At 39.4% G+C, this 27,640-nt stretch overlaps 2 protein-coding genes and 1 long non-coding RNA gene across 6 annotated transcripts in view; 1 reads left to right on the top strand and 2 right to left on the bottom strand.

The window, feature by feature from the left end:
• USP44 (ubiquitin specific peptidase 44) overlaps positions 1-19,768 on the top strand; it is a 29,658-nt gene extending 9,890 nt beyond the window's left edge. For all 3 annotated transcript variants that reach the window (XM_032298398.1, XM_032298408.1, XM_032298419.1), the window contains exons 2-6: positions 5,566-7,063; positions 11,029-11,224; positions 14,525-14,633; positions 17,750-17,955; positions 19,387-19,768. In XM_032298398.1, the coding sequence (XP_032154289.1) occupies positions 5,636-7,063; positions 11,029-11,224; positions 14,525-14,633; positions 17,750-17,955; positions 19,387-19,586 (2,139 nt within the window). In that variant the 5' untranslated portion in view covers positions 5,566-5,635 and the 3' untranslated portion in view covers positions 19,587-19,768. The remainder of the gene's footprint in view (positions 1-5,565; positions 7,064-11,028; positions 11,225-14,524; positions 14,634-17,749; positions 17,956-19,386) is intronic.
• Positions 19,736-20,012, bottom strand: LOC116564952. The gene is made up of 2 exons (XR_004275169.1): positions 19,839-20,012; positions 19,736-19,793 (listed from the first exon to the last, which is right to left on the bottom strand). It is a non-coding gene; the product is annotated as an uncharacterized LOC116564952 (long non-coding RNA).
• Positions 20,013-23,711: 3,699 nt separating this feature from the next.
• METAP2 (methionyl aminopeptidase 2) overlaps positions 23,712-27,640 on the bottom strand; it is a 39,997-nt gene continuing 36,068 nt past the window's right edge. The window contains exons 9-11 of one of the 2 annotated variants that reach the window (XM_032298433.1): positions 26,015-26,118; positions 25,128-25,243; positions 23,712-24,409 (exon numbers count right to left, since the gene is read on the bottom strand). In XM_032298433.1, the coding sequence (XP_032154324.1) occupies positions 24,157-24,409; positions 25,128-25,243; positions 26,015-26,118 (473 nt within the window). In that variant the 3' untranslated portion in view covers positions 23,712-24,156. The remainder of the gene's footprint in view (positions 24,410-25,127; positions 25,244-26,014; positions 26,119-27,640) is intronic. The other variant, XM_032298441.1, reaches the window with a different exon arrangement.

Here is a 27,640-nt window from a genome sequence, read left to right as displayed (position 1 = left end):
ATTTGACTTTGAAGTTTGGTATAAACCATTGATTACAAATCCCTCATAAGATCATCTGTTTTATTTCTCTTCTCCTTTTTGTTTTTGTTTAATAAATGCTTTAATGATACACTAATTCTACATAAAATTAGCTTTTAATAAGTCAAATACAATTATTTAACTTTAGAGATATGTTCACGAGAATTTTTTAAATGCATACTCAGTCATAGGTATGAAAAGATGAAAAGTATTAAGAGCTTAAATGGCTTTCTTTGAACAAATTAAATTTTTTATTGTCTTTTTGCACTGAAGAATAATAAAAAGGTTTTAGAATATTTGTATGTATATCATTCTTTAAAATGAAAATAGTATACTTTGTTTTTAAAAAGCCATTTTATTGACAATTCACACTGAGAAAATGAAAAGTTTTTTTAAAAAAAGCCATTTGATAGCTACTAATTTGAATTTCAAGTGTGAAACATTTTTTAAATGCATAAGAATGACAGCACATATAGTTTTAATTCTTATAGATTTCATTCCAAGCATCCTATTTGTATGGTGCTATTATATTGGTACAGGTAATATTTTATCAGAATCTGCATCAGGGATATAAAAATGTTTTGTTAGGTAATACATCTTTAAAATGAATGCACTGCCAAAATTCATATATCCAGTCTGCTGGTGCCAGAGTTAATGCATAGCTTCACAGCAGTGGATTAGCAAATGAAAAGAGGTGCTCTGAACCCAGTGGAGGAAAATAGGAAGTGTCAAGAAAATACTCCCATCCTCCTTTCTTTTCTCCAAGCTCTTAGATCTTTGTGTGATGAGGCCCCTTTGGGGATACCCTAGTAACTGTCTGAGCTTCAGCTCCAGGCTGGAGCACAAACTGGAGATCTCTGGTGACAGTGGCCTGGCTCTCAGCTCCTGCTTTCCACCCTGCCCCTGCCTCTGTTGTCCACCTGCTACTGGTTTCTTTCATAAATAGGGTAAATGGGCCCCCTGCCCTAAAATATTAATCTCGTGATCTGCCATTCCACTATTCTGGTTTCACATAGTTCTATTTTTAAAAAGATTTTATCTTTAAGAGACCCCCTTTTAAAATGCAAATACCCCTGGGAGAGGTCAGACCTTAGTCCTTAGCTAACATCTTGATTATCTGTTAGCACCTTAGTTGGACTTAGTACACATGTGGCTGAGAAGACAGAACCCCTGGCTAACAGTGATCAACTAGAAGGAAACTAGCATTTATAATAATAATTTATTATTTTGTTGCAATTGGCAGCTAAGATGTACTGAGGGCCGTATTATTAAGTGCAGAAGTTGTTCTAATTAATTCCAACAGCCCTTTTGGTATTATTACCACTGTTACTTTACAGATAAGAAAACTGAGGTATGTAGCACATAATTGTGGTCACATAGTAAATCCTGTCAAGTGTTAAACTCGGGGATTTAGATTCCAGGGGTGCTCTCTAACCATTCTACTGTAATACCTCTCTTCTACCAAAATGTCTCTCAGATGGATGACATCTAATCAAGATTTCACCCTTTTCACAGTTTTGTGTCAAGTAGAATCATGTGTTCAATTATAGATGCCACTTCCTGTTGAAGGCCAAATACTTTGCTATCATCTAAATAGATTTTTTTAGCAATAGCTTCAATGAAATGGGTACTTTTTTTATATTCAAATGAATGTATTTGCAGAGTAGAGAAAGGAGTAAAGAGGCTAGTGTATAATTTAGCACAGACATAACACTATCTGAGCTGTTTTTATGTAAAACTTATTTTGTTATTTTTACAATTTTGAAAGTATGGATGAATAAAGAAAGCACAGTAATTTGCAGTCCCATTACCCAGAGATAACCTCAGAATAAATGTATATATCCTCACCAGGGTTTTTTCTATGGAGCCTTTTCTGAATGCTGTGTAAGGTGTTAACTCATTTTACCTGTTTAAAATTTTGGAATGAAATGATCTTTTTTGAGAGTAAATGCTGGCATTCTCTGCAAGGATATTCTTGTTTGATTGTTTGTTTGTTTGTTTGTTTTGAGACAGAGTCTTGCTCTGTTGCCTGGCCGGAATGCAGTGGTGTGATCTTGGCTCACTCCAGCCTCCACCTCCCAGGTTCAAGAGATTCTCCTGCCTCAGCTTCCCAAGTAGCTGGGACTACAGGCACGTGCCACCATGCCCAGCTAAGTTTTGCATTTTTAGTAGAGATGGGTTTCACCATGTTGGCCAGGATGGTCTCAATCTCTTGACCTCGTGATCTGCCCACCTCGGCCTCCCAAAGTGCTGGGATTACAGGTGTGAGCCACTGCACCCGGCCTAAGAATGTTGAACTGCCAATAACATGTGTAACTGAATAAAAGGTAATACAGAGCCCTAGATTTTTCCCTTAACCTCCAAATTGAATCAGTTTTCTCAACCAGTGTTTGTTAAGTACTAATTCTACTCTGCCCCCTTCTTCAAAACTGCTACAGCTTTAATTGCCTTATAATTTCTGGACACCTAGTCTCTCTTAATCACTTGTCCCTTCTTCAGAGCTCTTTGTAATTCAGATCCCTCTGTAACCCATAGATCTGATCATATCATTCTCCTCTACAGATTTCATCAGTAGCTTTTTGTTGCTCATAGGCCCTAGAAGCAAGCTTGGGGATGATTGGGGAAAGTAATTCTCTGAGTCCCCGGTACCAGCAAGTAGTTCTAGAAGGGGAGTTGCTGGTGTATGCAGACTTCAGGTGGCCACATGCCCTTGGCCTTGCTGACTATGTGTTAATGGAGGAAGGCCACAGCAAGGGGTCCCTAAAGTAACTGGCTGTCTAGGTCTAGATGCAGATGGTGCTACTGTGTGTTGAGAGTAGACTTGGTGGCAGTCAGGACAGAAGTGGAGAGACCATCTGGGGCCTTACTGCAGTAATCCAGCTAAGACTTGATTGTAGCTGGATCAGATTGGTGGCAGTGGAGGTACTAAGTAGTCAGATTCTCGGTCTATTCTGAAGATGGAGCCAACCATTTTTCTTGAAGAGTTGATTTACAGAGAGTCAAGGATGACTCCAAGGTTTCTTGCCTCAGTATAGAAAGATATGGGATAATGGAATATATTAATCACTGATGTCTCAATTTTGCCATTAGCAACTATTATCAAATCCTAAGTGTTGTAATAAAATACCATATTCAACCAGATTTTAAATCTCTGGAAATTTTGAGAGAGAGAGAAGTAAATTTAAAATGTGCACTTGAAACGTGTGAAGATGGGGGCCGGGCATGGTGGCTCATGCCTGTAATCCTAGCACTTTGGGAGGCTTAGGCGAGTGGATTGTTTGAGGCCAGGAGTTCAAGACCAGCCTGGGCAACATGGCGAAACTCCGTCTCTACTAAAAATATAAAAATTAGCCGGGTGTGGTGGCACAAGCCTGTGGTCTCAGATACCCAGGATGCTGAGATGGGAGAACGCTTGAACCTGGGAGGTAGAGGTTGCAGTGACCTGAGATTGCACCACTGCAGTCCAGCCTAGGTGACAGAGCAAGACCCTGTCAGAAAGAAAGGGGAAGGGGGGGGAGGGGAGGGGAGGGAGGGAGGGAGATGTGAGACTTGGGATACCTAAAAACTAAGGAACGATGACTAGATTTTACAAAAAGAGGTAGGAAGGAACCAAAAATCAACTGCTTTTGTAGTTTTCCTAAGGCCCTAGAGGTGGCACTTGCAGGTACCATTGAAATTTACAGTTTCAACTGCCCTAAAAATTTAATGACTTGGTCATGATACATAGGATGTTTTTAGTGTTTTGTAACTAGGTCTCCACTCAAACTCTGAAATTTGTCTTCAATTTGTATTAAATCAATGAAAAAAAAAGTGTTTTGTAAACACTACTTTTTAAATAAGATTTCTGTTCATTACATATAAATAACTTACAGCAGAAATGTTCCTGACTTTGATAAAGGAAAAATTTCTGTGTCAAAAAATCACATAAGCTTTTTTAAAAATAAGCTTATAATTTCAGATAGGTTTAGGCCTGCCAGAATGTAATAAAAGCTTACTGCTACCCACTTCATATTCTTCCTTTTTTTCTCTTTATTTCCTTTTGTATGTTCCTGAGAATATTCAAATACAAAAGCACATTCTCCACTTCTGTCTTTCTCTTTCCCTAAAGCCAACTATCATGTCTGTTCAGTCTCAGAGTATGGTATAGAGCCATGAATTAATTATTGATTGACTAAATGGAAAAAAACAAGTTTAATGGTAATTAAATAGAATATCTGATTTATTTGAATAGGGTATTAAGATTTGTTCACTATAGCTACAGTTAAAACTACCATTTATTGAGCATTTACCATGTGTCAGATAAATATTGTCTCTCAATTCTTCGGCAGTTCAATTGAAATTGGTATGATTTTCTCTCTTTTACAGATGGTTTAGAGAAGTTAAAACCTTTGCTCAAAACCATACATTTAACAGCGTGTGGCAAAGGTAGAATTCAAATCTACATTTTTCTGCCTTAAGACTTGTTGTTTCATCTTTGATTATGCTTTATTAACTCAACATGGGGTTCAGAATGTTTATAAATATTAGTGAGATACATTTGGGTCTTGACAACCCCAGTCTTTAAGAAAAATGGTTAGGCACAGTGGCTTATGCCTGTAATCCCAGCACTTTGGGAAGCTGAGGCAGGTGGATGACCCGAGCCCAGGAGTTCAAGACCAGCCTGGGCAACATGGCCAAACCCTGTCTCTACTAAAAATACAAAAAACAAATTAGCCAAGTATGGTGGCGCACACCTGTAATCCCAGCTACTTGGGAAGCTGAAGCACAACAATCCTGTGAGCCTGGGAGGCAGAGGTTGCAGTAAGCTGAGATGGTGCCACTGCACTCCAGCCTGGGCAACAGAGCAAGACTTTGTCTCAAAAAAAAAAAAAAAAAAAAATGTAGTTTTGGAAATTGCCCTCAGACTACTGGGCAAAAAGGATAGAACTTAAGCTATTCTAGTGGAAAGTTACTACCCATTTTTCACCACTAGATGGTGGCAAAAAATTAAAAACAAAAGTTGTTAAAGGAGACTCAGAGAAAGTGAAATATCTGCCTGGGGCAGTGGTTCACGCCTGTAATCCCAGCACTAGGATCACAAGGTCACGAGTTCGAGACCAGCCTGACCAACATGGTGAAACCCCATCTCTACTAAAAATACGGAAAAAGTAGTTGGGCGTGGTGGTGGGCGCCTATAATCTCAGCTACTCAGGAGGCTGAGGCAGGAGAATCGCTTGAACCTGGGAGGTGGAGGTTGCAATGAGCCGAGATTGTGCATTGCACTCCAGTCTGGGCAATAGAATGAGACTCCATCGCAAATAAAATAATAAAACTGAATTAAATTAAAAATTGAAAGAGAGAAAGTGAAATATCTGTGCTTTCAGAGTGAGGTGGATATGAGATTAGGGACATCTAGAGCAAGGGAAAAGTAAGAACTGCAAATGGTGTTATGATAAGCAGCCTAGAAATCGGGAATAGAGGATACAAATCTTTATTATACTTGGGAAAACACCTCATGAAAAATATTTGCATCTTGTTTTTATTAACACTTGACATTGTTCTGTTTAGTTTTCAGATGCTTCAAATGTGGTGAACACAGACTTGTTTGGATTATGCGTTTCTCAGCTAGGCTAAATAAATGCTAACAATGGATAAGTGCAAACATGTTGGGCAGTTGCAGCTTGCTCAAGACCACTCCATCCTCAACCCTCAGAAATGGCACTGCGTGGACTGCAACACGACCGAGTCCATTTGGGCTTGCCTTAGCTGCTCCCATGTTGCCTGCGGAAGATATATTGAGGAGCATGCACTCATGCACTTTCAAGAAAGCAGTCATCCTGTTGCACTGGAGGTGAATGAGATGTATGTTTTTTGTTACCTTTGTGATGATTATGTTCTTAATGATAATGCAACTGGAGACCTGAAGTTACTGCGAAGTACATTAAGTGCAATCAAAAGTCAAAATTCTCACTGCACAACTCACAGTGGAAGCGTTTCACGGTCCTTGGGTACAGGTGATGATTCTTACTTCTTACATGATGATGCCCAATCTCTGCTTCAAAATGAAGATCAAATGTATGCTGCTCTTTGGCACAGGAGAAGGATCCTAATGGGTAAAATCTTTCGAACATGGTTTGAACAATCACCCATTGGAAGAAAAAGGCAAGAAGAACAATTTCAGGAAAAAATAGTAGTAAAAAGAGAAGTAAAGAAAAGACAGCAAGAATTAGAGTATCAAGTTAAAGTAGAATTGGAAAGTATGCCTCCAAGAAAGAGTTTACGTTTACAAGGGCTTTCTCAGTCAACCATAATAGAAATAGTTCCTCTTGAGGGGCCAGCACAGACTCCAGCATCACCAGCAAAAGATAAAGTGGTCTCTACCTCAGAAGATGAAAGATCTAAAAAAGTCAGTGACTCCTCAGTTAAACGAAGGCCAGTAGTAACTCCTGGCGTAACAGGATTGAGAAATTTGGGAAACACTTGCTATATGAATTCTGTTCTTCAGGTGTTGAGTCATTTACTTATTTTTCGGCAATGTTTTTTAAAGCTTGATCTGAACCAATGGCTGGCTGTGACTGCTAGTGAGAAGACAAGATCTTATAAGCATCCACCAGTCACTGATACAGTAGCATATCAAATGAATGAATGTCAAGAAAAAGATACAGGTTTTGTTCGCTCCAGACATTCAAGTTTGTCATCAGGACTCAGTGGTGGAGCACCAAAAGGTAGAAAGATGGAACTTATTCAGCCAAGGGAGCCGACTTCACAGTACATTTCTCTTTGTCATGAATTGCATACTTTGTTCCAAGTCATGTGGTCTGGAAAGTGGGCCTTGGTCTCACCATTTGCTATGCTACACTCGGTGTGGAGACTCATTCCTGCCTTTCGGGGTTATGCCCAACAAGATGCTCAGGAATTTCTTTGTGAACTTTTAGATAAAATACAACATGAATTAGAGACAACTGGTACCAGTTTACCAGCTCTTATCCCCACTTCTCAAAGGAAACTTATCAAACAAGTTCTGAATGTTGTAAACAACATTTTTCATGGACAACTTCTTAGTCAGGTATGGATTTTTTTTAATTTTATTTTTATCATGGAGAGTTTATTATAGAGTGAAGCCTATAAAAGGGCATATTCTATGTACATCTAGTGTGTTGAGCTGGTACCATTTTCAGGTCAAAATAGATTGTTTTTATAAATATGTGTAAATAAATCAGCTCACACATTTACAGTTCCTTCTTTTATGAATCACTGGAAGTAGTTTTACATCCATGGTATTGAAAGCTTTTGGAGGGAGGGAGAAATCAGGAAATGGAGCTCTCTAGGTTACCAATATTACATTCATTGTCTGAGGGATTGAGAAGAGGAGGGTTTAAATCCCAGAAGGAACAGATTTGAAGATACTGCTATACTGGGAATGAAAATAGTGCACATGGCTAGGCACGGTGGCTCATGCCTATAATCCCAGCACTTTGGGAGGCCGAGGTGGGTGGATCACCTGCGGTAAGGAGCTCAAGACCAGCCTGACCAACATGGTGAAACCCCGTCTCTACTAAAAATACAAAAATTAGCTGAGTGTGGTGGCAGACGCCTATAATCTCAGCTGCTTGGGAGGCTGTCAGGAGAATTGCTTGAACCCAGGAGGTGGAGGTTTGCAGTGAGCCGAGGTCATGCCACCACACTCCAACCTGGATGACAAAGCAAGACTCCATCTCAAAAAAAGAAAAGAAAACAGAAAGAAAATGGTGCACATTTGACCAATTTCAGGTACCAAGCAGTAGCCCTGGAGGACTTCCTATAAAACCAAAGCGTCATGGTCTGAGAGCTTTAACAAGTAGGTAGGGAAATTTTAAAGTAAACAATTGTAATTTAATCTATAATAATCTTAAATAATTTTCCTTTATTTTAATTACTGCTCAAAAGTTTCCTTTGTCATGAAAAGGTAGATTACAAAACCACAATCGTCTATGTAAATGTTCTGTATACTCAGTGGACTTATTGATGAATTATTAATAGACATAAGGTCCTCAACTTTCCCATAACACATAGATTTAAACAAAATTTTTTATAGGTCATTTCCTTTCCCCTGCACATCTGTTTTTCAGTTCAACTTTTTTTTTTTTGAGACAGAATCTTGCTCTGTCTCTCAAGCTGGAGGTGCAGTGGTGCGATCTTGGTTCACTGCTACCTCCGCATTCCAGCCCAAGCAATCCTCCTGCCTCAGCCTCTCATGTAGCTGAAATTACAGACACCTGCCACATCACCCAGCTAATTTTTGTATTTTTAGTAGAGATGGGGTTTCACCATCTTGTTCAGGCTGGTCTTGAACTCCTGACCTCATGAGCCACCATGCCACCACACTCGGCTTCAGTTCAACTTTCACTGTAATAAGGTCATCTTTTGTTTTTATAGCATACTTTCCCAGAATGTTGTTTAAGTATTTCAGATGTATTTCTCTTTAGGGAATATCTATGAAGTTTATTTTTCAGTGTTTCAAAAATGCAAAGACTTTACTCAGTGTCAGTTAGCAAATAAGAGTTGTACTTGTGTTACATGCAATTTTACTTCTCCATCTTTCTCCGTCATTTCCTTTTTATGCAAAAGTTTTTAAATACGCTATTATAGAGTGCAATATATAGTTGCAGGAAACCTATATAAGAAATCTAGGTAGAAAAAGTGAAAAACCATTCTCTAATCCTGCAACCCCACAATCCATGGGTAAACTAAATATTTTGGTATATTTTCCTCTAGTCTCTTTTTCTCCTGCACATATATACATATTTTCCCATAATTGGTCATTTTGCACTTACCTGCTTTTCCCATTTAATGTTGTGATGATTTTCCAGTCATTAAAAATATTTCATCGTTCTTTTCAAAACATTTCAATGTTCATCATTTTTTTTGTATGTTTCTGTTTAACATCATGTTTATACCATAATTTAGTTAACCATTCCCCTATTGTTGACTGTTTTTAATTTTTTCCATTTTTATGATGTCATCAATTAATTTTTCCAATTTCCTTATGACAGAGTCCTGGACACTGACTTTGTCAGAGTAAGACTTCTGTTACTTGGTGACAAAGTTCTTTCCGGAAAGTGTTTTTCTTTTTTCTTTTTAAAATATATTTCCGGTAATATGAGAGTGGCTCTGTGCTTGTTTTTTCCTTTATAAATGAATTTTGAAATTAAAACAAATTGTTATACCAATTGCTTTTCTTTCTTTAATACACTCTTAGGTAACTGGTTCTCAGGAGATTTAAGACAGTTGGTTGCTGGAATGTGTTTTCCTTTTATTTTTTTATGGAGACGAGGTCTCACTATGTTGCCTAGGCTGGTCTTGAACTCCTGGGCTCAAAGAGTCCTCCGCTTTGGCCTCTCAAAGTGCTGAGATTACAGGCATGAGCCACTACACCCAGCCTGGAATGGCTTTTTATGTATTTTTTCTTTTGTCTTTTTTTTTTTAATTCAAGAAAATTCTCATAATGTCAGGCCCTGGCACTACTGAGTCTCTAGACTATAAACGCCAGGAGTGTTCTTTGTGTCAATTTGTTAAATCTAAAATCTGTATTAGAACTGGCTTCTTTATTTCATTGCCTATGCCAGGACTATAGCTTGTATGAAAGAGGTTCTTTATAATATTTCCTATCATGTGTGACTTGCTAGTTCATGGAGTCTGTCTTCAATTATGTGCAGTGTTTGTTGGCATTAAATCCTGCTGAATGTTTCACTGAAGTTACTATTCAGGTCCTTTCCAGTTGCTACGTTGCCTATGTAAGTTGTTAAAACAGCTCCATGTTTTTCGTTTTCTGTGTTAGGAAGGGGATTTTAATGTGATGTTTAAGAGTATAACATCATTATTTATGTCACATATCATGTCTTTTGAAATAATCAGTTGTCAGGGCCTAACTGTGTAATGAAAAGACAGTATTGCCGGGTGTAGTGGCTCACACCTGTAATCCCAGCACTTTGGGAAGCCAAGGCGGATGGATCACCTGAAGTCAGGAGTTTGATACCAGCCTGGCCAACACGGTGAAACCCTGTCTCTACTAAAATTACAAAAAAATTAGCCAGGTATGGTGGCACGCATCTATAATCCTGTCTACTGGGGAGGCTGAGGCAGGAGAATTGCTTGAACCTAAGGGGCCAGAGGTCGAAGTGAGCCAAGATCACGCCACTGCACCCCAGCCTGGGCGACAGAGTAAAGCTCCATCTCAAAAAATAAATGAAAAGAAAAGATAGTATTTTACTTCTAATATGGTTAAGATTGGATTGGGCTAAGAGGTTATAGCATTTGGAGTTAGGAAAAAAAAAAAAAAAACAGCAAAAGATGAAGGAGAGTCTGGGTATAGTGGCTCATACCTGTAATCCTAGCACTTTGGGAGGCTGAGGTGGGCAGATCACCTAAAGTCAGGAATTCGAGACTACCCTGGCCAACAGGGCAAAACCCCGTCTTAAAAATAGAAAAATTAGCTGGGTATGGTAGCTGGTACCTGCAGTCCAGCTACTCAGGAGGCTGAGGCAGGAGAATCACTTGAACCTAGGAAACAGAGGTTGCAGTGACCCGAGATTGTGCCATTGCACCCTAGTACAGGGGACAGAACAAGACTCCACCTCAGAAAAAAAAAAAAAGATGAAGGGGAAACAGAGAGGAACCTCAAGACTAATGACATAAATACATTAAATTTAATGCATGTGAATAAACATCATATGTATATATCTATATATACATATATATAATACGTTTCTATTCAGTGTGTCTACAATTTGGATTTTTACCTAAATGTAATACCCTTAGAGCTTTTTGAATGCCCAGTAGTTAAAGCACCTAATTCATGATGGGACTAACAGTCTTTTGGAAGGAAAAATTATAATGAAAGATTTCCTGACAAGAATGTAAAGCAGATTATTCAGTATTCTAATGGTGCATTTTCATGAGAAAAGCTTATTTACTGGCAGTGACCTCTAGTGAAAAGAGTTAATGTTTTGATTGAAAGATAATAATCTTAGGAACGAATATTCTTATTTGCAGGTTACATGTCTTGTATGTGACAACAAATCAAATACCATAGAACCTTTCTGGGACTTGTCATTGGAGTTTCCAGAACGATATCAATGCAGTGGAAAAGATACTGCTTCCCAGCCATGTCTGGTTACTGAAATGTTGGCCAAATTTACAGAAACTGAAGCTTTAGAAGGAAAAATCTACGTATGTGACCAGTGTAACTGTGAGTAAAGACGGTGTGTTCTCTGTGCTCTCCTAGGAATAATAAAGAGAAATGCAGATGAGAGGAAGCTGAAATTCTTTAGCAGTTATGAAAATGAACTTTAGTTCATTGAAATAAACAGATTTTCACTTTATAATTGGCATTTATGAACTATGCGTTTGTTTTGCTGTATTTTTGGAATTCAAATTGTTTCTGATCCTGCAGACAATTTTGGAGGGAGAAGATCATAGGAAGTTTAAATGTGACATGTACAGCAAAATAAAGTAGCAAAGAGGCATAATGAAAGCATGTCATGTAGGATGAATGAAACATTTGCTCTATGAGCTTTTTTTTTGCTATGTATCAAAATACTATGTAGATAAATGTGTGTATGTGTGTCTATATACATAAAATAGGAAGTAATATATGCTGGACTGCTGCTGTAGAGATTGGCTTCATCAAAACAAAGATTTATCCAAAACCATACACTGTCTCTTCTGTGTTAGTTATTCCCAGTGTCTACAGATAGAGGTAAGATACTTTCAAGGTGCTGACATTTCTAGTGGTGGAAGCAGATAGACGGGATCTGCTATGATAAGTGCTCTAATAGAAGAGAGCACAGGAACCTGACGCTGGGGGCAAAACAGCCACTTAAGAGAAGCATCTTCCTCCAAGGTAACGGTGTGTAAAACCGCATCAGATCTGCAGTGCTGGCTAGGCACAGTGGCTCACACCTGTAATCGTAACACTTTGGGAGGCCAAGGCGGGTGGATGGCTTGAGGTCAGGAGTTCAAGACCAGCCTGGTCAACATAGCAAAACCCCATCCCTACTAAAAATACACAAATTATCCAGGTGTGGTGGAGCGCATCTGTAATCCCAGCTACTTGAGAGGCTGAGGCAGGAGAATTGCTTGAACCCAGGAGGCAGAGGTTGCAGTGAGCCGAGATGGCGCCACTGCACTCCAGCATCAGTGACAGAATACTGTGTCTCAATTCATGACTGTAATCCCAGCACTTTGGGAGGCCAGCGTAGGCAGATCACAAGGTTAGGGGTTCAAGACCAGCCTGGCCAACATGGTGAAACCCCGTCTCTACTAAAAACACAAAAATTACCTGAGTGTGGTGGTGCATGCCTGTAATCCTAGCTACTCAAGAGGTTGAGGCAGGATAATTGCTTGAACACAAGAGGTGGAGGTTGTAGTGAGCTGAGATTGTGCCACTGCACTCCAGCTTGGGTGACAGAGAAAGACTCCATCTCAAAAAAAAAAAAAAAAAAAGAATGATCCAGTGGACTTTAGAGACTCAGGGGAGAGAGTAGAAGGGGAAGGAAGGATAAAACATCACACATTGACTACAGTGTACGTTGCTTGGGTGATGGGTGCACCAAAATCTCAAAAATTATCACTAAAGAACTTACTCTTGTAACCAAACACCACCTGTTCACCAAAAACCTATTGAAATTAAAGAAAAGAATAAGATCTACTTACATAGCATCTTAGTATTAATATTATATATATAGTATAAACATGTAGTACAGTATACTATATAGACGCTCTATTATAGTTTATACTAGTTTATACTATACTATGTGTGTGTATATATATATTTTATATATGTGTGTGTGTATATATATATGTATTCTCCCTAATTTCCTTATCTCAGAATAGATTCTAGGGCTTTAGAGAGTAAACTTTTAAGGTAATGTAAAAAAAAAAAAAAAACAAAACAGGATATTCCCACAATGAAGAAATGTTATATCAATTGATGGTTTCCTAGAATAATTTTAACACTTTTTTCTGAGTGCTGTCTAATGTGAGCTCATAAAATTTATAAGGTTTTTTTTAAAAAAAAAATAAACCTTTGTCAAAGCTTTTATGATAAAGTATTATTTTTTCTTGGATATAAATGTGAAGAGTCCTAAGTGCTTTCATCACCAAATTTTGGGGTAATGTTATGAATGCAGAATATGGTTTTATAGCAAATTTCTATGTGTTTACTAAGGCTACCAAATACAGGCCTAAAAAATCTGCTTTAACACAGCAGGGCAAACGTTTACAATTATACACCGGGGAGTTGACATCCCCTATCTGGCTACGATTGGACCAGATGTGCTGGGAGACAATCCAGAGGCAGTTCCAGGAGCTTCAGCAGCAGCCAGATACCTGAATCGCAGGGTTAGACACCTGGAGGAAAGGCTGCTGATGGCCAGCGAAGGTGGCTTAGAGCTCAGCTTCATGGTGGACTGAGCCTACTTCCCACAAGAAGCAGCTGCTGCCATGGCTGGAGTCGGAGCTGGTGTACAAGTTGAAGGATAGCTCCTAGACATCAGGAACAGACTGTAGCCGATGGCCCAGCTGCAGGACAGTCCATAGGTGGACCTCTAGAGAAGCAGAAAGGACAAGAAGAATCCTGAGTTCCAGCTGTCTAAGATCTGGTGCAAAAAGAGCAAAAGCAAAATGCTTGAGTGAGGGAGGCCTCAGATGCAGAGCTGGTGAAGGGCTGCTTTCCTATGCCATTGGCCAGGGCTGGGGTGTTCCCCAGGAAAAGTGGAAGGGTGTTCTAGGCATTTAGGACCTTCCTCTGGGGTCCTGACTAGCCTCAGAAAATGAACTGACCACACATTTTTTTTTTCTTATTTCTTTTTTAAATCTTTTGACCACAAACGTTTAAATTAAGAGTTTGGGAAATGTACATTAAAATGTTTAGGGAATGTTTTAACTTTTCCTATTAATTGGCATAGACAGTTCCATTTGAAAATATTATGGCTGGACATGGTGGCTCACGCCTGTAATCCCAGCACTTTGGAGGCCAAGGCGGCAGATCATAAGGTCAGGAGTTCGAGACCAGCCTGGCCAACATAGTGAAACCCCTGTCTCCACTAAAATTACAAAAATAGCTGGGCATGGTGGTGCATGCCTGTAGTCCTGAGGCAGAGGCACGAGAATTGTTTGAACTTGGGAGGCGGAGTTTGTGGTGAGCTGAGATCATGCCACTGCACTCCAGCCTGGGCAACAGAGCAAGACTCTGTCTCTAAATAAATAAATAAAGCAGTATACTTTCTTCTATTACATTATATGCAAGATTATTATTAAATGATGTGCTTGTTTACAGATCTAACTAACTTGACTAGCTCTTAAGTTTTTTGTTTAATTGCGGATCATGAGTTTCTCGAGGGCAAAGCTTATGTCTGTATCTCTAGCACAGTACAATGCCTGGAACACAGAAGGTATTTCTCCTTTGTGACTTAATTAAAATGCAGATTTACTCAGCTTTTCCCTGCATCTTTAAATTAAATTCGATTTTTATTCTTTGATGTTACAGCAAAGCGTAGAAGGTTTTCCTCCAAACCAGTTGTACTCACAGAAGCCCAGAAACAACTGATGATATGCCGCCTACCTCAGGTTCTCAGGCTGCACCTCAAACGATTCAGGTCTGTATTAACACCAGTTGCAAAGTGATTATTCCTTGTGCTTATGCTTCAAAACTTAAAGAATGCTCCTCCTACTTTAATCACCTTTCTGGCAAATGAATTAACTTTTAGTACCATATGCTTGGCTAGTAAATGACTTATATTTGCTTATTTATTTATTTAGAGATGGAGTCTCACTCTGTTACCCAGGGTGGAGATGGGGTTTCACCATGTTGCCCAGGCTGGTCTCAAACTCCTATGCTCAAGCAGTCCACCCACCTTGGCCTCCCAAAGTGCTGGCCGGGTGCGGTAGCTCATGCCTACAATCCTAGCACTTTGGGAGGCCAAGGCGGGCAGATCACCTGAGGTCAGGAGTTCGAGACCAGCCTGGCCAACATGGTGAAACACCGTCTCTACTAAAAATACTAAAATGTAGCTGAGGATGGTGGTGCATATTTGTAATCCTAGCTATTCGGGAGGCTGAGGCAGGAAAATTGCTTGAATACAGGGGTTGGAGGTTGCAGTGAGCAGAGATCTCGCCATAGCACTCCAGTCTGGGCAACAGAGTGAGACTCCATCTCAAAAATAAATAAATAAAAAACAAACATAAAAGTGAAAATACAAGAATTAACCATGCATGGTGGCACGTGCCTGTAATCCCAGCTACTTGGGAGGCTGAGGCAGGAGATTCGCTTGAACCTGGGAGGCAGAGGTTGTAAGTGAGCCAAGATCATGCCATTATATTCCAGCCTGAGTGACAGAGTGAGGCTCTGTCTCAAAAAAACAGAAGAAAAGGAAAAGAAAAAAAAAGTGCTGAGATTACAGGTGTAAGTCACTGCACCCGGTAAAACATTTCTAATGCCTTAGATGTCCCCTGTGTGCCTGTCCTTACTCCTTTCCCCTCTCCTCAGAAGCAAACCATTATGAATTTTGGGTATAGTATTATCTTGTTGTTCTTCATCATTTTATTGTATTTCCTTTTTTTGGGTAGAGACAGGGTTTTGCCATGTTGCCCAGGCTAATCTGGAAACTCCTGAGCTCAGGCAATCTGCCTGCCTCAGCCTCCCAGTGTGCTGGGATTATAGGCATGAGCCACTGCACCTGGCTGAGAGATACTGGAAAAACCAAACTCAGTTTCTCCTACCATACTCTTACAACAGAGAATACGAATGTGGCTTCTGCTTACCAAAATGTGCAGGAGATTTCTCCCCACCAAGCAGTCACTTCTGCAGCGGACACCAGCTGGGTGTCCTCCAATTCAGTTCTGACACTGTCTACCTGGAGGTAGCATCCAATCCTACACATTGAGAGCTCAATCCCACAAGACTGATCCCCACTTCAGACACCAGTCATAACACCAGGTTTGTGGAAGTTCTGACCACCCTGTTGGCTGTAAATTTAATGGGATTCCCACTAGCCACTCCCCTGGTCTGATTAATTTGGTTGAGGGACCCACGGAACTTGGGAAAACCTTGTGTTTACACATTGATTACAAAGGAGAGTTTCAAGGATACATATGAACAGCCACGTGGAAGAGATGTGTAGGGCATGGCTTCTGGGAAGGGGTGTATAGGTTCCACATTCTCCCTGGGGGGTGCCACCCTCCAGAAACCTCAACATGTTTAGCTATCTGGAAGCTCCATAAAAACCTTTTGGGTTTTTATGGAGGCTTCAGTACACAGGCATGATTGATTACATCATTCACCCCCCCACCCTCCCCCATTCCCTCTGGGGGTGGAGGGCAGTATAGGGGAGGAAGCTGAAAGTGCCAACCCTCTCTAGTCATTCCCAGGTCTAGCCCACATCCTGAAGCTATCTAGGGGTTGCCAGCTACCAGTCGTCTCATTAGCATACAAAAGACACTCTTATCACTCCAGGGATTCCAAGAATTTTAGGAGATGTATCTCAGGAAACTGGAAGACCAAATATGTATTTCACAACTACACAGAGAGATTGGAATATGACTTACAGTCCAGCAGATAACATAATTTGCATGGTTCATCTTTAGTTCCATATCATTTTACACTGTACCAAGCATTTTCACATTTATTTTTTTCCATCATAAAATTATGTTCCTGTCTCTCCCTTCTCTACCTGCTGTTATTTGTCTGAAGCTCATGTTTTAGTACTTTACCACTGTATTTTAATCTGTCCACCTTGTCTCTGTACCATACTACCCCAAACTGGACTATATAATCTCTTAAACTACCACATTACAGTATTTACCCCTCATAGCACCAACTCATTATGCATATTGATAAACATACGGCTGGCCATGCTGAGATCCAGTCATGGGAAATATGACCAACAGACTGAGAAAATGACAGGATAAGGGCATTCTTTGAGTTCTGTCACTAATGGGTGGTTGTGCTGATGTACACACAGCAAGGGGACACAGTTCCTATTTTTTAAGTCTGAAAATCTCTGAAGTGTTCTGAGGAATTAGAAGAAGTGCCCTGTTTTGTTTTCCTCCATACCTGGCCAAGAAGGATCCAGACTGTCTCCCATCTGGGATAACCCTCTTCAGACCATGGCAAGACAATAAGGAATTAAAAACCCTATGGTGGGCTGGGCACAGTGGCTCACAACTGTAATCTCAACACTTTGGAAGGCTAAGGTAGGCGGATCACTTGAGGTCAGAAGTTCAAGACCAGCCTGGCCAACATGGTGAAGCCCTCTCTATTAAAAATACAAAAATTAGCTGGGTGTGGTGGCACACACCTGTAGTCCCAGCTACTTGGGAGGCTGAGGCAGAAGGATGGCTTGAACCTGAGAGGCAGAGGTTGCAGTAAGCCAAGATTTCACCAGTGCACTCCAGCCTGGGTAACAGAGCAAGACTCCGTCTCAAAACAAAACAAAACCCAACCCTTTCATGGCCTTGACTTTTGTTAGGGGGTAAATGCCCCCATAAGGCAATACTTTTCCAAAAGTTAGTATTTTTTTCCTACTATCATCTAAAGACATGAAAGCAAAATAAGCCAAAATTCCTCCATGTATAGCCAACTTCAGCATTGAAAGAATTTTATATATAATTTGTATTCCACATTGCCTGGGGTCATGTGTTACAACTGTCTAGACCTAGTACATGGCTATTTTCCCTTAATTGTGTTGATAATTTGACTCCGGTTTGTTCACAGGTGGTCAGGACGCAATAACAGAGAAAAGATTGGTGTTCATGTTGTCTTTGAGGAAATCTTAAACATGGAGCCCTATTGCTGCAGGGAGACCCTGAAATCCCTCAGACCGGAATGCTTTATCTATGACTTATCTGCAGTGGTGATGCACCATGGGAAAGGATTTGGCTCAGGGCACTACACTGCCTACTGCTATAATTCTGAAGGAGGTATAGATAAGAAAAAGTATTTTATCTTGGGTTGGACTTGGAAGCTGGAGTTCAGCCTTTAATGATTTCTAAATTGACTACAGAGAATACCTCTGGAGGTATTAAAAAAATCAGAGTTTATGTATCAAGTATTTTCTGGTTTTGCAGTACTTTTGACTAAGGGCTGGAGGGACACAGTAATAGGAATAGTCTTGTTGCTAACTAAAAGTGAGTGTTAAAGACACACTTTGAAAAGCAGATCCTATGTTTACTGGCTTACCTCAGTTAATTTTTTTAAAGAAATAGAACTGGGGGATCACAGATAGTTGGAGCAAACACTGTGTTCAAGTTTAACATACAAAACTCACTTTTATTTTCTGCCTTCTAGTGTAGTTCTAGCAAAAGTGATTAGATTGAGATTTCATTTTTTTTTTTTTCCTGCCCTCCCCAACCTTCTTCTGTCACCAGGCTGGAGTGCAGTGGTGTGATCTCGATTCACTGCAACCTCCGCCTCCTGGGTTCAAGTGATTCTCCTTCCTTAGCCTCCTGAGTAGCTGGGACTACACCCTCGTGCCACAACGCCCAGCTAATTTTTTGTATTTTTAGTAGAGATGGGGTTTCATTGTGATAACCAGGTTGATCTTGATCTCCTGACCTCCTGATATGCCCACCTCGAAGTGCTGGGATTATAGGCGTGAGCCACCATGCCCAGCCTTTCTTCCCCTTTTGATACTGTTGAACAAAGTATGAAACGCCATCTCCCATCTTCAACCCCACACACCCCAAACAGAAAAAGAGAAGTGAGGATAAGAAGCCCAGCTAATCCACCAAGGCAACTCAACACTAAACTGCCAAGTTAGTTGTATACTATTTGCTTTTTTTTTTTTTTTTTTTGAGACAGAGTCTTACTCTGTCACCCAGGCTGGAGTGCAGCAGCATGATCTTGGCTAACCGCAACCTCCGCTTCCCGAGTAGTTGGGATTGCACATGCGCACTACACCTGAATTTTTGTATTTTTAGTAGAGACACGGTTTCACCATGTTGGCCAGGCTGGTCTCCAACTCCTGACCTCAGGTGATCTGCCCATCTCAGCCTCCCAAAGTGCTGGGATTACAGGTGTGAGCCACCATGCCCGGCCAGATTTTGGAATTGGGGATGATCAGCCTGTATGATTAGTGGCAAAAGCATTAACTGGTAGGTTTATACAAGGAATAGTGTCAGGTACTCTAATCAGTCAGATGCTTACTGTAAACTTCAAGCTACTTCTAAAATAAAGGTAGATAATTCCAGGGTACTGCCCAATTTATATTTCTCATTAAATAAAAGAAAAATAAATTGGCTAGAAAATTATTTTCCCTTCAGAAAAAATTTAATTTTCACTCAAACTTAATGCCTTTCATACTAGAATTTCCTAAAGTCCCTATATAAACATATTTCTGTGCTTTGCTCTAGGGTTCTGGGTACACTGCAATGATTCCAAGCTAAGCATGTGCACTATGGATGAAGTATGCAAGGCCCAAGCTTATATCTTGTTTTATACCCAACGAGTTACTGAAAATGGACATTCTAAACTTTTGCCTCCAGAGCTCCTGTCTGGGAGCCAACATCCCAATGAAGAAGCTGATACCTCTTCTAATGAAATCCTTAGCTGATCCAAAGACAATGGGACTTTCTTCCTGTGATTTATATATATTCTTTTAAAAAGGGCTGATGTACCATTTTAAGCTTCATTATTTTTTTCTTATGAATCAGTGCACACTACATTTATATATTTTGTATCTAACTACAACAAAACTTTTTCTTCCCCCAAAGTACAAATATGTGTATATCAACTTAAGGTATAGACAGTTGTATATACACTGGAGTTGTATATATACTGTTGTATATACACTGTTGTTATACACTGTTTAAAATCTGGAGTTTTAAACTTTTGGTGTTTACCTCAGACTGTTACCTCTTTTATATTTTTATGTCTTAACGGGCTCAGATCATGAATTTGTGCAGTCTTCTACCAACAAAGTTCAGGTGGCATCATTTTATATATACTTATTATCTTTTTCAGCTATTTTGTATACAAATTCTTTTTTTTTTTTTTTTTTTTGAGACAGAGTTTCGCTCTTGTTACCCAGACTGGAGTGCAATAGCGCGATCTCGGCTCACCGCAACCTCCGCCTCCTGGATTCAGGCAATTCTCCTGCCTCAGCCTCCTGAGTAGTTGGGATTACAGGCACGCGCCACCATGCCCAGCTAATTTTTTGTAGTTTTAGTAGAGACGGGGTTTCACCGTGTTGACCAGGATGGTCTCGATCTCTTGACCTCGTGATCCACCCGCCTCAGCCTCCCAAAGTGCTGGGATTACAGGCGTGAGCCACCGCGCCTGGCTTTTTACAAATTCTCAATAGATGGAAAAATTAGACTCTACTTTGGTCACTAATAGTCTTTCTTTCAGGCCATTTGTATACTGAAATTACCTTGCCCCTTGGAGTTACTGAAGTGACATATCAAGGTATCACCTAAATATTCATCAGTCACACTCACTCACTGGTATTTCTGAGGCTTTGTGTGTTAACAGGCCTTGTAATAGACATGATTTTGGTTAATGTAACCCCATAATAATTGTTTTAGTAATTGCTCTTTACTTGGCATAGTCAAACTATACATAAAAATGGCAGCTTTACAAATAGTATATTTAAGTGAACTTTGGAACTATGGACATGAAAAAATGATGGCTGGGATTTATTATTTTTGTCTGGCAGCAAACAGTTGTCCAGTAGTCTAATAAAGCAATCATAAAATGTCTGAATTCAGCAAACCAGTGTATGATGTTATTCAAATAGTTTACCTTGGGCATGAGTTCATTTTGTAATGTCTAATGACATTAAAACTTCATATATATTTTTTTAGTTCAAAGGAATAAGAGTCTTAAAGAGAAATAATTATAGGGCAGAAAAGGTACCTGTTGAAAATTGGCTACTGGACTATATGTCTAGCATCTCATTCTCCTAAATAACTAAAGCTTGATTACTTACTCTTGTTAGGATTATGTGTCTACTAGGTAGGAGCCTCTTCAACACTGGCCCTGAGAATTAAAAAAAAAAATTAAAAGCTATTTAAACTTCCATTAAAAAAAAAAAAACAGTGTGAGTCACTCTTTCAAGTCCTGTTGCTGCTAACTTATCTTATTGGGAGAGGGCAGAATTAACTAATCTCTGTAGACCAGCTATATAATATCTAAGCTCAGCGGTAACCACAGAAAGATCATTTATTTATTTTTTTTTTGAGATGGAGTCCCGCTGTCGCACAGTGGCACGAACTCAGCTCGCTGGAACCTCTGCTTCCTGGGCTCAAGCGATTCTCCTGCCTCAGCCTCCTGAGTAAGTGGGATTACAAGGCACCCGCCACCATGCCAGGCTAATTTTTTGTATTTTTAGTAGAGGCGGGGTTTCACTATGTTGGCTAGGCTGGTCTGGAAATCCTGACTTCATGATTTGCCTGCCTCAGCCTCCCAAAGTGCTGGGATTACAGGCATGAGCCACTGCGCCAGGCCTATCCTTTTTTTAAAGTGGGTTTATTTGCAGGTTGAAGTCTTAGTGAAAGATAATATCCTGTAGAATGCTGTTCACCACTAGTTCATCTTTAAGTACAGACTTGAAAGAAATGTCTACCAGTAAATTTTTCTTAAGTTTCACAAAATAAGTTGTTAGCTGATAGTGAAGTGCAATCAGACTTTAACACTAAACAAATTATTTGTGCCAAAAATGATTGGCTATGTTCAAAATTGTTCATAATACCTATATAAATTGTTACCTCAACTGTTACACACTTAATACCTCATTAAAAATTTATGTGGTCAAGTTACCAGAGTCTAGCCTTTTCTAATTTCAAGGACTATTTAAAAAATGTCATTTTTACATTTTAGCACGTAATTTTAATGGAATTCTAAAAAACTCATCAGCTATGTTATTTGTAATGGTATAGTTGCTTGTACTTATTTCAATACAAAAATATATGAGAAAGTGACTTAGCCCTTTACTTTGTAATCCATTAAAACTAACACCTGTGAGGGGGAGGCCTGAAGGAGGGAGATGTTATTGGGGCATATGGGAAATCTGTAGTACTTTCCATTCAATTTTAGTATGAACCTAAACTGGCTCTAAAAACATCTCAAAATACCAAAGATAAAATTAAAACCTAAACAATAAACAGAAACTTAGATTTCTTACTATGTATCTTAAAGCTCAACATGGACGTCTACATTCTGCTAAGTTGATCTAACAAAAAACAACATGTTTTGGTTGTAAAATAATTTACTAAAGGCACTATTGTTAAACATCAAACTAATAATTTGTTGCCAATAAGGTACATCATTGTAAACATAACAAAATTTTAAGAGATACATGACTAATATGCAAACAATACAATTTTAAGTGACAGCTTTCCTACTTACAAGATCATGTCCCTTCCAGCCATTACAAGGGCATACAGTGATGCCATTGCTCCCAGCAGTTACCTGGCAAGGGAGCTTGGAGCTCATAATTGGTTTGAGATCACGACTGCCAAGATCTGTAAAAGCTCCAAAAGTCTCTTCACTCATAAAGGCCAATTCTAAAATTCCTGGGTTTAGAAATCAAGATACTTACTTTATATACTTCCACATCAAAAAGATATGGACTCAACCCCAAAGAAGCTAGCTGGAGGGCCCAGCCCTGACAGTATATCCAGGCATGAACTGGAGAGCTCTGTTGCTAGCCACAGCATCACAGAAAATGGAGAAATTAGTAAAATGTGGCTATTGAACATTAGCACCATAATAAACAGCTCATACAGCTAAAAACTAGATTGTTTCCCCACAAGATAACATTCATTTATAGCTCTAATGCTGAAAGAGCAGCTTTTTAATGTAACAAATGATCTAGGTACAGAAGTCATAGGTTTCTCTTCCTATGATAAAAACGTTCAACAAAATACAAACTAAACAGCATCCCGGAGGCAATAAAATCTCATTGTACTGAAACATACACAAATTAAGGCTACCTTGGTATATAAACAATTTAGAAATTATGATGGAACATTCCCATAAAATTATTTACATATAAGAATTCAAGCAATTTCTTAAAGAATCAGTAGCGGGCCTCAGTTCAAACAAGTTAATATTATCATTGTTACATTCAACTTAATACACTTAGCCGCTAAAAGGAAAGTAACTGTAACCTCACTTCCTGAAATACCATTAGTAATGTTAAGAATACAAACCTGTCAAAGGGCAAGGTACTATAGCATTTGCCTGATGAATGAAAAACCCCAGTAATTTCAATTTAATTTTTCTAACCAGAACAAGATCGGAACATGGGAAACTTTTTTTCTTCTTTGCTTTCATGGCTTTAATGCCCTTTTGGTTTTCTGAGCAAGCTGAGTACATTCCCTGATAAATACTGCCACTGGACAAAGGATCTAAACATTGAGATTTTTACTAAATCAAGGTTTCGAGTTGGAAATGTTCCTACTAAGTCATGTTTCAGTTAGTATGTCTTTCCAATGTCAGGGGAAAAAAAGACAAAGACTAATCCGTCCTATAGAAAATGGCAAAATATTCCTAAAGCTGTATGTTTATGAAGAAAAGATGATTGTCCCTCTTATGCACGTGTAGATCTTGTTTTAGCCACTATGCCAGAAGAGTCTCAGTGTAGAGGCCTACATTTCAGATTAATCACTCTGCATTTCTCTGCATTAAGTTTAGCTATTTATCCTGTCGAGAATTATAACCACAGACATTGAGATGTAGCTCTCCGATCTGAAAATGTCTTTATTTTTTAGAAAATGGATTCCAGGAAGGTTAAAAAGCAACACCAGAGGGTATGGGTGCAGAACTGGATGTAGTCATTCAAAGCATTCAAGTAAGAATATGGCAATATAAATATTCAAAAAGTATCTCTTAGGTGTTCAAAACAGAACGTATAAGTCATTCCTAACTAATTTGAGCTTTATAGCATTTTCCTAGACAGGAAGGGGAAAACAGTCAACATTTAAAAGTCCTGAAAGCTTTTTCCTTGGTTAATTACATTAGACGGTTTGCCTTTGATCAAATTCCTTCTTTTTTTTAAACATGGATAAAAGTATTACATGGGTCCACTGTTAAAACAGATATGTTGCAAATTAATTCTGGTATAATGTTTTCCAACAAAGCTTAGAAAATAAAGGTGTTGAGGTGGCTTTGGACTAAGTTTAATAGTCATCTCCTCTGCTGACAACTTCTTTGCATGTTGGACGCAACAGTATGGTATGTTCAAATTGAGCTGTATACGATCCTTTAATGTCACATAATGGTGGATATGGATCTACAATGCCCAAGTCACACAGATTCTTCAGAGCCATCAAGTATTTACTTTCTCCCAAGCGATCCAGCCATCTGCGGCAGAAGGCAAGGGTGCCAAAGTTTTCATTGATGACATTTAACAAGTGTTTTGTTCTTGGAAGCCTAGGAGGAGAAAATCCAAGATTAACTGTTGGCAAGAGAATTACGAACTCATTTCCCTCATTAAGAAAAGCCCAAACCTTAGCTGTGTCTTAGTAGTTAAAGTCCAAAACTGTTTGTTGTTGCTTTCAATAATCAAAAGCCAGAATGTATAATAGCCCAGACCTAATTATAGATGGCAGCTGAATAGAAAACCAGCTGGCGGCCATCTCATTGTGTTTATGTGTCTATGCATGTGTGTGTTACATTCCCAGAACGGACATAGCTACGTGGTATTATCATGGGAATTTCCTTTTGTGTGCAGCAAGCTCAAAGACTTGCATATAAAAGATGTAAATCCAGACTTCAATCATCTTCTCCAAATGTTAAAAAAAATTAAATGTAAATTCAAAGATATTGTAAATAGAAGTTTACCAAAGGGAAAATATTAAGAAAAAAACCTAGGAATGCTAGCAAAGACATTTATGATTATCAGAAACCAGACTTGAAGAGAGCTGTGTGTGTGTGTGTGTGTGTGTGTGTGTGTGTGTGTGTGTGTGTGTGTGTGTGTGTGGTTTTTATCTCAGTTAAAATGTTTAACAGGCTAATTTTTTTCTTATTGTTGGGCTATAGAACTTGACATTCATGAATATACATTTTAAAAATGTATGCCACATTTTTTTAAAATGCTGTTAACTCGGAAGAGATGCTTGTTACCCACATAAAATTAATCGTCTCTCACCTTATTGGCACATGTCCAACATCAAAATTTTTCATGTAATGTGAACATTCCATATCATCATGAACAACACCTTTTCCTGTACTACCAAAGGTTTCAATTGCATATACTTCTCCTTCCTTAAAAATAAATAAGGGTCAAGGGGAGAGAAGAAAAATTCAGAACGCACCATAATTACCATCTCTCTCTCTCTTTTTTTTTTGAGACGAAGTCTAGCGCTGTTGCCCAGGCCGGAATGCAGTGGCGTGATCTGAGCTGACTGCAACCTCCACTTCCTGTGTTCAAGCGATTCTCTGGCCTCAGCCTCCCAAGTAGGTGGGACTACAGGCACGTGCCACCATGCTCAGCTAATTTTTTGTATTTTTAGCAGAGACGGGGTTTCACCATGTTGGCCAGGCTGGCCTTGAACTCCTGACGTCAGGTGATCTGCCCACCTTGGCCTCCCAAAGTGCTGGGATTAATAGGCCTGAGCCACCGCGCCTGCCCAACAATCACCATCTCTTGAAGTCCCTACCTGACGTACGCAGCAAGATGAAAGAGCCTCTGGCAGTCCTTACCTAGCCTTGCCCTGCTTTATCTCCTTAGCACTTTTTGGTCTTTCTAACTCCCTCTATGAATTTTGTTTACATCTCTACCTGTAGAGCCTACTATAAAGAGACTGGCACCTGGGAATGCTCAATAAATACACAATTCTTTCACAAACCCAATTTCCACAACTGATTTAGGGCTGACTATACACGATTTCCACATTATTCAAATGGCCCAGTTCCTGGAAGGGTGAATATGGATGATAAACTAATTCTGGTCATTATAACTATACACTTAACCATCATGACCTTTTGCTTGGAAGGGAAAATGTCCTCCATGGGAGTAAAAAGTGCCACACATACCTCCATTCTTGTTGCCTCCCCTCCTTTCACAATCGGCACGGTTTTCCCAGCGTGTATTCTATATTGCCCAATTGAATGTCCATTTAGATTACGGATTGGTTTCACTGTTATAAAAAAATAGGGAAATAAAGGTTATTCAGGATCTCAAGAAGCAAAAACAGATCTCTTACATTTTGGTACAGAGTTCAAGCATTTATTCAAAAACCAGATATGGCTCTACTAAATAACCTTACATTAAGGTAGTTAAATATAAACTGGAATCTAGTGGAATATAAAAAGTAGTTAGTTGCAGTGTTATTAATACTAGAAGTAGGCTGGGTGCAGTGGCTCACGCCTGTAATATCAGCACTTTGGAAGGCTGAGGCAGGCAGATCACCTGAGAGTTTGGGAACAGCCTGGCCAGCATAGCGAAACCCTGTCTCTACTAAAAATACAAAAACTAGCTGGGTATAGTGGTGAGTGCTTATAAATTCCAGCTACTCAGGAGGCTGAGGCAGGAGAATCACTTGAACCAGGGAAATGGAGGTTGCAGTGAGCTAAGATCATGTCACTGTACTCCAGCCTGGGCAACAGAGCAACAATCCATCTCAAAAACAAAAGAAAACAAAACAAAAATACTAGGAGGATGGAAGAAAGAATTACAGGATTAAGGGTATAAGGGAGGTCATCTAAGGAGGTACTGTTAACAACAACAACAACAACAACAACAACAACAACAAAATGCCATGTACACAAATGATTAGAAACATAAATTGTATTGTTATGGACCAAAAAGTAATATGAAAGATACTGTTAAGATGACAGTATTATAAAACTTTGTATCAACATTTCAAATGCTTAAAAAGAAAATCTATGTGCCCAAGACACAATAATTAACAAAGAAAATCTAAACAGGCCGGGCGCGGTGGCTCACGCCTATAATCCCAGCACTTTGGGAGGCCGAGGCGGGTGGATCACGAGGTCAAGAGATCGAGACCATCCTGGTCAACACGGTGAAACCCCGTCTCTACTAAAAAAATACAAAAAATTAGCTGGGCATGTTGGCGCCTGCCTGTAATCCCAGCTACTGAGGAGGTTGAGGCAGGAGAATTGCCTGAACCCAGGAGGCGGAGGTTGCGGTGAGCCGAGATCGCGCCATTGCACTCCAGCCTGGGTAACAAGAGCGAAACTCGGTCCCCCCAAAGAAAAAAAAAAAAAAGAAAAGAAAATCTAAACAATGCCGCTGTCTGGACAGCAATGACAGAAATACAGATTGTGGCATATTCACACAATGGAATAACATTCAACAACAAAAACAAAAAACTAGGAATACATTTAACAACTGGAATCAAACTGCTAGAAGTTTTATTTTCCAGCTAAAACAACTGGAATAAGACAAAATGAGCAGAAAAACGCAAAATTACATGCATACTATACAATTCCATATTTATAATAGTTCAAAATTAAGCATAATAAAACTACTGTTTAGAGATGCATCATCAGGTAGCGAAGACATAAAGAAAAGCAAATGCAAATCCTTCCATACTTGCAGTGCTGATAAGCTAAATACATTTGAAAATTCAGACATCATCACTATTTCTCTAAGACCTGGCAAATTGACCCCACAAGCCAAGATAGTGGCTCATT

The sequence above is a fragment of the Sapajus apella genome, unplaced genomic scaffold, assembly GCF_009761245.1.
Source record: "Sapajus apella isolate SASKATOON/1434 unplaced genomic scaffold, GSC_monkey_1.0 scaffold2, whole genome shotgun sequence".
Taxonomy (NCBI): Eukaryota; Metazoa; Chordata; class Mammalia; order Primates; family Cebidae; genus Sapajus; species Sapajus apella.
This window is presented reverse-complemented; position numbering and strand designations above follow the sequence as displayed.